The sequence below is a fragment of the Galeopterus variegatus genome, unplaced genomic scaffold (assembly GCF_000696425.1).
Source record: "Galeopterus variegatus unplaced genomic scaffold, G_variegatus-3.0.2 Scaffold15229, whole genome shotgun sequence".
NCBI classification, from domain to species: Eukaryota; Metazoa; Chordata; class Mammalia; order Dermoptera; family Cynocephalidae; genus Galeopterus; species Galeopterus variegatus.
The window spans coordinates 1-11043 of record NW_007741340.1 but is presented as its reverse complement, the minus strand read 5'-3'; the positions used below and the strand labels follow the sequence as shown (position 1 = coordinate 11043).

Genomic DNA, 11043 nt, shown 5'->3' with positions numbered 1-11043 from the left:
CTATTGACAACTGTACAGCAGCTGCACAAATAGGAGTTGGTGGTGGAGGACGTGGAACTTCTTCCAGGGCCACTGGAAAGAGACTTCCATCGCCCCTGATGAGTTCACAGAATCATATCATGTTAATGTTTAATATTAGTTGAAATAAAAACAATGCCCAATTGATACAGGTTAAGTTGTAGAAGAACAGTTATTCACCCAAATATACGTTCAGGGAAAAAACACAAGTAGTATTTTACTATTTCATTGATAATTTATGTATTCTTTCTCTGTAAATCTGTAAAATAAACTGGAGCTCTATTGTAAACAAAATGTTCAGAGTGCTAATGTCAGCACTGAGTGATTGGATATTTTGTAATCCTGTAATAAATTCCAATAATTGAATTACGTTAATTGCATATGATGTTCTTACTTTAATCACTTTAGCAGCTAATCCAGTTAGGAAAAGTTTCAGGTTCTCAAGAATATTCATTTTATTTTAGATTGTTGTCATGAANAGTTAGGAAAAGTTTCAGGTTCTCAAGAATATTCATTTTATTTTAGATTGTTGTCATGAAAGGAATAAGGAGGCACTCTTTTCTGGTCATGGCAGGAGAGAGAAATGGGTTATGCAAAGTTTTCATTTATGGTTTCTTTTAAAAATTTACATATCATTGTATTTATAAAATACATTGAGTGTTATATTTCAAAATATCCTAGGAATAAAACAACTCATTTACAACACATAATTTTCAGCAGGATATTTTTCATGCATTACTTATTGAACACAGCTTTTTTTATTTACTATTTTTGAATTATTTATTGCTCTCTATAACTTCTAATAACATATTTGATGTTCATAGAATATATTACGAATCAGAACCTCTCAATCACTGCCAAATCTCTTCCCGATTCAGTGTACCTGATTAAAAACCTATTAGATACATTCATAGCTATAAAAACTAAAGAACCCATGTTATATGAAATTGGATTCACCGCCCATTTTTCACATACATGTATAAGGAAAAAAATCCTTAATTATTTTTTTNAAAAAATACCTTAACTATCTTGTTCCTCATTATTTCGGTTTTGTTACCGTTTGCCTTCAGAATGCCACTGAAAAAATCAACAAAGAAATCAATACCCACTTCAAATTAGATGCAAAAATGAAGCTTTGTAAATTTACCAGAAAAATAACTCCCTTCCTTTTATTTTATTTTAGGGTGTTCACCTTAAATGAAGCCTGTTTGCACCTCTTGAGTTTTGTCCTAGGCTGAAATAAGTTATAAGGGACACAGATCATTTGATGTAAATAAATTCTCCTCTTGGATCTTCTATTCCTCTTTATTCTGCCCCATTACATCAGCAGATATCCCCAGGATCAGCATTTCCAGACTTTTGTATTGCACCTGGCAATCTGAACACCAGCTGTGGACTTCACTACTTGCTCTCAATCTGGAGAAAAGATATGATGCTATTGACAACTGTACAGCAGCTGCACAAATAGGAGTTGGTGGTGGAGGATCTGGACCTTCTTCCAGTCAGGCAGAAGAAAGTTTTAGAGAATCAAATTTAGCCTGTCTTGAGTCATGTCTATATACTAGTATCACACTATCAATGGCCAACATAACACTTAGAAGTAATTATGTAGAAAATAAATAAGAATAAATTAGGAAGCTCTTGACCTAGACTCAAAATTCCATTAAAAAAATACCTTAACTATCTTGTTCCTCATTATTTCGGTTTTGTTACCGTTTGCCTTCAGAATGCCACTGAAAAAATCAACAAAGAAATCAATACCCACTTCAAAATAGATGCAAAAATGAAGCTTTGTAAATTTACCAGAAAAATAACTCCCTTCCTTTTATTTTATTTTAGGGTGTTCACCTTAAATGAAGCCTGTTTGCACCTCTTGAGTTTTGTCCTAGGCTGAAATAAGTTATAAGGGACACAGATCATTTGATGTAAATAAATTCTCCTCTCAGAACTTCTATTCCTCTTTATTCTGCCCCATTACATCAGCAGATATCCCCAGGATCAGCATTTCCAGACTTTTGTATTGCACCTGGCAATCTGAACACCAGCTGTGGACTTCACTACTTGCTCTCAATCTGGAGAAAAGATATGATGCTATTGACAACTGTACAGCAGCTGCACAAATAGGAGTTGGTGGTGGAGGATCTGGACCTTCTTCCAGGGCCACTGGAAAGAGACTTCCATCTCCCCGATGAGTTCACAGAATCATATCATGTTAATGTTTAATGTTAGTTGAAATAAAAACAGTACCCAATTGATACAGGTTAAGTTGTAGAAGAACAGTTATTCACACAAATATATGTTCAGTAAAAAAAAAAACAAAAAAAAAAAAAAACACAAGTAGTATTTTCCTATTTCATTTGTAAATTATGTATTTTTTCTCTGCATATCTGTAAAATAAACTGGACCTCTATTTTAAACAAAGTGTTCAGAGTGCTAATGTCAGCACTGAGTAATTGGATATTTTGTAATACTGTAATAAATTCCAATAATTGAATTACATTAATTGCATATGATGTTCTCACTGTAATCACATTAGCAACTAAACGAGTTAGGAAAAGTTTCAGGTTCTCAAGAATATTCATTTTATTTTAGATTGTTGTCATGAAAAGAATAAGGAGGCACTCTTTTCTGGTCAAGGTATAAGAGAGAAATGGGTTATACAAGGTTTTCATTTACGGTTTCTTTTAAAATTTTACATATCATTACTTCAGAATATCCTAGGAATAAAGCAACTCATTTACAACACATAATTTTCAGCAGGATATTGTTCATTCATTACTTATTGAACACAGTTTTTTATTATTTACTATTTTTGAAATATTTATTGCTCTCTATAACCTCTAACAACATATTTGATGTTCATAGAATGTATTACTAATCAGAACCTCTCAATCACTGCCCAAATCTCTTCCCAATGTGGTGTACTTGATTAAAAACCTATTAGATACATTCATAGGTATAAAAACTAAAAACTCATGTTATATAAAATTGGATTCACCGCCCATTTTTCACATACATGTGTAAGGAAAAAAATTTCTTAATTATTTTTTTCTCTTGTTTTTCTTTAAAGGCACTGATTCAATAGTCTTTACATATTACCAGCAATACATTATTTGTTTGTGCTTGCTTTGTTTTCATTTTTGAAAAATGATAAAAAAGATAAGAGAAAGTTTAAGATAAGAGTTTGTGCTTTGAAGTGAGACAGGCATGGGTTCAAATCTGTATACTGTGATTGACTTGTTACCTCTGAGATCTTAGTCAGCTTAGTTAACGATGTCATTCTCTGTTTACTTATCTCTTTACCACAGTTTAATATATACATTTTAAGATTGTATATACATACCTATATCTATACTGTATGTGTGTGTATGGGTGTGTGTATGTGTGTTCGTATGTATATGTTTATATGTGTATGTTTATATGTGTGCATATATATGTAGATATGTATGTACATGTGTATATATGTATATGTTCTGAGTATATATGTAGGCATGTATTATATATCTATATCTGTAGTATATGTGTGTATGTATGTATGTATACATGTATATATGTGTGTGTATATAAATATATGCCTGAGATTGTTTGAGAAAGTCTCTAAAGTCATAGTGAGCCAACTATCATGGGCTAAATCCCTGGTACTGAAAGAGAAAATGGCACGATTTGTTGTCTCATGTCATGAAACAGAATCTCCATGCCCCATCATCTATCGTATTTAGATCCTGCTCACCTAGTAAGTTGGACTCCAGTTGCAGATACTAGCTTGAGGCCATATTTGTAGCTCTGTGTACACCCATCTTAGTACTTATTTTTTCCAGCCCTGTCTTCACTCCTGGTTAGAGCTGCATAGATGCAGCTTGCTAGCCACTCCATTCCCATGTTCAGGCCAGATACCTCAAACTATACCATTAATCTGAATCCAAGACCCTACATTCCCAAGAAGTGAATGTAGATAATTAATCCCAGAGCACCTCATTTTATGTGATTTTGCATGGCCCTATCCCAAGAGCATCAGCTGAAATAGCACAATTAGCTACAAAGGAATCAATATACACCTATTTTAGTGAACCCATACTCTTCAAAGGAAATTTCCTATACAGTGTAAGTGCTTAGTTCTACTCAATCGCACGATGCCATTCCAGTCTTCACTACTGAAAGCCCACATTGGCCAGAGCCCGACCTCACCACTGATGTCTGTGGACAAATTGCTTCTTGTAAAAACATATCTCACTGCAGTGAAAAAGACTGTAGTCCAGAATTACAACCTAGAATACATTTTTTTATTATTATCAAAAGGCTTTTTCTCTAGCTTATCCTAGCTCCCACCACTCAACCTCATCATTGGGTGTAACACTTTTTTTTACAATTTCCAGCCACACCTTTTCTATGGATCATGCCCCATAGCCAACTAACTTATCATCCCGCCATTGATAGATTCCACTTTCCATGCCTGGCTCCAGAGCATAGGTTCTCTCAGAAATGCTAACGATTTCCTTGCCAATCAAGATATTTCAGACTCAATATATTTTTGATAAGATATTTTATGAGCCAATTTTAATTTAGTGAATATTTACGATTTGGGGAAAAAAACGATTATACTTGACAATATCTTGTAATAGTCTCTTTTGTATAGCGTACCACTCTGGACAATAAATCAAAAATACTACAACAGAAATAAATAGTTTCTGCATATTAGAGGTATATGGTCTAAACTAAGAACGATCATCGAAAACCTACTTATATTTATTTCAGAAAAATTTGCTCAGCATATACACTGGGGAAACTACTGTGATAAAGAGCCAAGAGACCAAAGAATGCATAAGAATCAATGAATAATTCTGGTAGGGGAATAGAACACAGGCACAGATAACTACAAAGAAAGATAGAAAATGATGTGAATCCAAAAGGAGCACACATAAGATTCTAAAGAGATTTAGAAGTCCAATGCGCTATCCATTGCGCAACGGAGCCACCTAAGATTCTAATGAAATTTAGAATATGAGCTATCATCTGAAATAAAAGGGTGATTCAGAAAAAATTGTGTAGGGGTTAATATTTGAGAAATGCTTTTTAGCTTTAGTGGCATTTGAACAGCTAAACTCAAATGTGCGCATATTTACGTGGAGATCAAAATTAATTAATAAAGAGTCCCAAGTGGATCACATTCATTTTCTTTCACAAAAATGCGATTAATGTATGTCAATAGCTTATCCGTTACCAGAAGTAATAGTGATAGAAGTTTATAAAAGAGAAAAAGAGTAATAATATGAAATATAGGAGATTAAGTGAAGGGCAAAACTGCCCTGAAAGAAATATTAAAAATTTCAACTTTAAGATAAGAAAGACATAGACATGATGTAAGGGTTGTGAGCAAGCCCACCTCCAGTGTTAGGTTCTGGCCCTTTTCTGTGGTTGAAGCCTCATTACTCACAGATTTGGGAAACATTCATATTAAATTGATTTCTCCAGCAGTTAAAACCAACAGTCAAGAACAGACATTGTTAAAGGGTTGTCATGCCCAATTTCATACTAACCTAAGCAAGCAATTTTCTGCTAATAATTTTTCTAAAGGCATTTTTGACATCTTTGTTCCTTAGGCTGTAAATTAGGGGGTTCAGCATAGGTATAATCAATGTATAGAACACAGAGGTCACCTTATCAGTATCCAGTGAATGATCTGTGCTGGGGCGCAGATAAATGAAGATGAGGGTACCATGATAAATGGTGACCACGATGAGGTGGGAAGCACAAGTGGAAAACCCTTTTTTTCTTCCCTCTGCAGAACTGGTTTTAAGAATACCTGCTACAATGCACATATAAGAGAGAACTGCTAGAAGACAGATAGCTTCCACCAAACTAGCAAAGACCACCAGAATAATGTCATGCACGTAAGTGTCAGTGCAGGACAGAGAGAAGAGTGGGGAGATATCACAAAAGAAATGGTTAATTTCTTTGGAGCAGAAAGACAGCTGGAAAGTGTTAGTGGTATGAATAATTGAGCTCAGCGTGCCACCCAAATATGCTCCAATTGCAAGCTGGCAACAAACCCTCTTGGACATAATAACTGTATAAAGCAGTGGATTGCAAATTGCTATGTACCTGTCATATGCCATGGCAGCCAAGAGGAAAGATTCTGTGTCAACCAAAGAGCAAAAAAAATATAACTGTGCAGCACAGCCATTGTAGGAAATGGCTTTCTCATCAGAAACCAAATTTACAAGTAATTTCGGGGCAATGACAGAAGAGTAGCATGCATCTACGAATGACAACATGCAGAGGAAAAAGTACATAGGGGTGTGCAAGTGGGAACTGACTGTGATTAGTAAAATCATCCCGAGGTTCCCCATCAGGGTAACAGAGTAGATAGAAAGAAACACAGCAAAAAGAAGACTCTGAAGTTCTGGATGGTCACTGAATCCCAGGAGAAAGAACTCAGTTTTCACTGTGCCATTCTCCAACTCCATCATCTAAAGTGCTTCTGACTCTGGAGTCATGACAGATCAGTAGTGGAAATATTAATAATAACTTGGAAAATGACACACACACACACACACACACACACACACACAAAAGGAAAAGATCAATATAAATAAAACAGTGATTCTAACTCCACTTGGGCATCCTGACAGCACCTACACATGTCTGCATTTAATATAGTATAGTACATACATTTTCATATTTTAAAAATTAAGTTGTAACTTACCACCTGTATTTCTTAAAGCTATTTTTTCCTTATTAAATAGCACCACCTTCAAATCAATTGCTGAACTCTAAACGTGGGCTTCATCCTTCATTTCTGCAAATCTCCGGTCTACCACCAATGTCAAATGATAGTGACTAAACACCTCGCTATACCAAACTCCGAAGCAGTAGCCTCTGCCCTCCTGTGTGTCGTCCGCGTTTATTTCCAAAACAGATAAAAGCGTGGCTCTTCCGGGTGAAGCCTTGTGGGTACAGGAGCAGAACTTTGGCGTTTCTCACTTTGAGATGTGGCTCTCCTTCTGAAGAACCAGGGAACTCTTGGAGTTGTTTGAAGTCCACTGATAAAATGGAAGGAACCAAAATTCTGAATTAGCTATCTATGTGACTTATTACCAGCTCTGTCATTCAGTAGTTATGAAAACTTGGGCAGACCGAATACTGAGTTTCAGTTTCATTATCTATAAATTGACAATGAAAGCACCTTTCACATCAAGTTATGTGTTAAATAAATTTCCTTCTTCGGCCTCAATATCCCCACTATTTTGTTCATTTACTGCTATAAAGTGGCATCATATGAATTATGGCTTAATCCAGACATTTGTTTTCTTTTTTAAGTGTGAAATCCAAGGTATAGAATAAAACCAGACAAATCCTCATGCTTACAAATTTGCTCAATTCAACCCAGGCATGTACATTAATGATAGCCTGCAAAATTTTCCTGATCTCTCTAGCAAACAAACACAAAAAACAAACTTTTACACAGGCTTATCTATCTATCCCTCTAAATTATCTCTGCTTCTCATTGTCCTTGCTGTAGTTTGTAACTTTGTAAATTGTAGATAACCAATCACAATGCAAATGGTACTTGTCCATACAAATGCACATTTTGTCTAGTATAGAGACAATTAATATCCCTCCTCACTGTGGAAAAATCCTGTTTTGTATCCATCTGTAAATATGTTTTTAAATTCCTGGTCTGTAACATTGTAATTTTAAAAATTTTCTTTTGTACATTTGTAACAGGTTAGTGAGTGAAGTAAACCAAACCTGTGAACATGATCATTTTATACTTGTATGAATAATAATTTTACGCTGTGTGTGTGCATGTGTGTATGCACACACATACTTGTTCTTTAATATCTTTTATTACACACAGATATTCACCTCTTTTAATAGCTATCTCAAAACTTCACTCTTCTACTTAAGGCCCCATCCTACCACCTTCTTCCCACACCCAGACAATAATTTATATTTTGTAGAGAAAAACATAAAATAGAAATAAGAGTATATAAAACTTTCTCCTCAAGTCATCATATAAGCATTTGAATTCATCAGTGTCTTCCTCTCTCCCTTCCTTCTCTGTGGAAAACACACCTCTCCTGTCTGAGGTTAATCTCATCAGCTCTGTGCACATCAATTAAGATGCTGATATTTTTACTAATTGTCACCATCCCATAAACTTTCAGCATATAACTATAATTAAGTCAATTTCATCTTTAGAAATAAAACCCTATATTGATTTCAATTTTTTTCCCTTCATTTTATTGCAATGTTTCCTTGCAAGTAACAAAACTGATTTTCATCTTCTCCCTTCAGCCTACTAAGGTAGGATTTTTGTACCAAGAACTTAATAAATTCTTTCTGTTCAACATCAGAAACTAAACACTATGTGTCAAATCAAATGATGTTTCAGTATGTAATGCCCTTTATTTCTCTATATTATGCCATAGACCTCTTCTTTCTTCTTAAATTTTCCATGCCTCTTGACTTCTGTGAAACTCTCTTGATTTGTCTCCTAATCTCAATATACACAAACTCATCTTCCTTCATATAAGGTGGCACTTCATTCTTGATCTACTTCTATATTTACTATGCACACCCATCCTGGGTAATTCTAGGAACAGATGGTATGTCTTTATGGTATGCCATTCTTTAAATACTATATTTACAGTGAAAGCTTTCATATATGCATCCCAAACCATCTGTCCAACTAAAATCTGACCATCAATAAGCACATTTACATTTCAGGTCAAAAATAAAATTAAATTGATACTACTTGCTACAACTTGTGTCTATTCTATGATCCCTATCTTGGTATGTGTCCACAATATCTAAACTGTTAGTCAAAATGAGTCCCTATCTTGGTATGTGTCCACAATATCTAAATTGCCAGTCAAAATGAGAAACTTTGCTTAGCTAAAAACTAATCAAGAACCATTGACTCAATTTTAAAAATATAGAAAATATTCAAGCTTACCTGTTTAATATCACCAACATTCCATTGCTTACCTCTACACTTCTTTCCCTTAATTTGAACTTCTTAATTCCCCCCTTTCCATATAGTCTCTCCCACCCTACTTTCAAAAATGCTACAAAAGCCACACATATGCCACAGTAGAGTTATCAGTGCAAAATATGTTTTACTACGTTGCCTTTTTGCTTAAACCCTTAAATGATTCTTCATCTCCGATAAGCTCGGCATTTAAATATTTTCATTTTTGACATATGTTTATATATTTATCTCATATATCCATCCCAGAAACTGGTGTAACAATATTACCAAAATCTTAACCTCCTGCTCTTCCCTCCTTTGGTTTTCCTGCTTAGAAAATATCAACTCTGGTGAAGTGACGATCCATCTGTTTCTGTTTATGTTTCTGTTTATACATGTGGTGTTCTGTTTATACATGTGGTGGACATGAATGAACAGACCAAGGAGCAGAGCAGTGGCTATTGCTGCAAAGGCCAGGAAAAGATGCAGTTATATCTCTGTGTATGCATTACATCATATACCAGTGCTTAGTAAGTGAAGGTTGGATGTAAGTACTGCTTTGTGTTTGTCATCCTCCTTTTTTATAATTGTGATGAATGACCATTAAAACTACACATCAAAGAAAGAGACTTATCTTTATGCACAATGCTTGAATAAGCTTGGGGTCTGTGCCACAGGAGAACAACTACCTCTTTGCTGAAGATATTTTTCTTCCCAAAACCCTTATTACAGAAGTAAAAGTGACAATGAAATCAATTTATATAGAGAGTATTACTTGTAATAATATTTCAAGGTTGTTGCATGCTTCAAGATCAAAAGACACTTGAAGGATGCAAAATGAAATATGAAAGCCAAATGGAATAATGGCCAGGGCATAGGAAACTAAAGATTAAGAAGACTCAGAAAATGAGCCTAATGACTTGCTCTTTAATGCAATTGGCATATGGGAATGGAGGTTTCTAAAAGAGTTCAGCAAGGTTATTACTGAAAATTATTAGTTTAAAAAAATTATTGCAATAAGTTCTCCATATTGAACTCTAGTTCTTTTTAAAACTGTTTTTCCCTTAAAGCCAACCCCTTAACCCCACCCCCATCCTGTTACTTGTGTATTGATAACTGTTTCTATCAATCCATTAACATAAGATAGAATAAATAATATTGTATTAAAATGGAGTCAGCATTAATTGATATAAAAGTCTGCTCAACTCTTAAAAAGAAATAACATATCAAGAGAGATGTATATATGTGTGTTTCCATCTAGATTCCTAATCAAAGTCCAGTAAAGTTAAGGGATGTCTTAAGAACAGCATATGCTGAATGTACTTTGTTGTTGCTGTGACTTTTGCTGGAAACACCTTGAGGATTTCAACCTATGTTATTCTAGGCACTTTTACTCTCAGAACATTAGTTTCTTATGTGTAAAATAAGTGATTAAGAAATGGTGAGCATTTAAAATTCCATCCAGCTGTAATAATCTATGATTATTGTAAAAAACTTACCAGTCACTATCTATCTTTTATTTGCATTTCTACTTAACTGTTGTGCACCCCAGCTCATTTTTCACTGGAAAAATCAAGTTTGATACTTAAAAAAATTAAAAACAAATTATTCCAACATTTACCATAATTTGGAGCAGGCTTTCTCTGTTCATAGAAGAAATGTGTTTCTCCCTTAGGTGGGCTGTTCTTCCTTAGGACAAGCGACACCTTTTAAATTCTGCTTTGAGGCTTTTGAGATCAGGTTTTTTCTTTGTTTTTTTGTTTTTTTGTCTTTTTTCCGTGTCCGGCAACGGGATTGCAACCCTCGGTGTTGCTCCCGCGCCTCGCTCAGCCAGTGAGCGGGAACCGGTCTGTATGTGGGATCCAACCCCTCGGGCGGGAGCACCGCCGTGCTTCCCAAGCGGCACACTATCCAGTGCACCACCGGGCCAGCCCTGAGATCAGGTTTTTGATCTCACATTAAGCCCCAGGAAACTAATCTCTCATATCCCAATTCCCGGTGGGAAAAGATGTATGAGCAATTAAACAGTTCCACTCAGGATTTGATTAAAC

General features: G+C 35.0%; 1 protein-coding gene across 1 annotated transcript; it reads right to left on the bottom strand.

The window, feature by feature from the left end:
• Window positions 1–5552: 5552 nt before the first annotated feature.
• LOC103582198 (olfactory receptor 5I1-like) lies at window positions 5553–6485 on the bottom strand. Its single transcript, XM_008563857.1, has one exon. The coding sequence runs from the start codon at window positions 6483–6485 to the stop codon at window positions 5553–5555; it is 933 nt and encodes a 310-aa protein (XP_008562079.1).
• Between the last annotated feature and the right edge of the window lie 4558 nt (window positions 6486–11043).

Bases quoted from the DNA above. Each gene is read 5' to 3' on its own strand.
- LOC103582198 (XM_008563857.1), bottom strand. From the start codon at position 6,485: ATGATGGAGTTGGAGAATGGCACAGTGAAAACTGAGTTCTTTCTCCTG.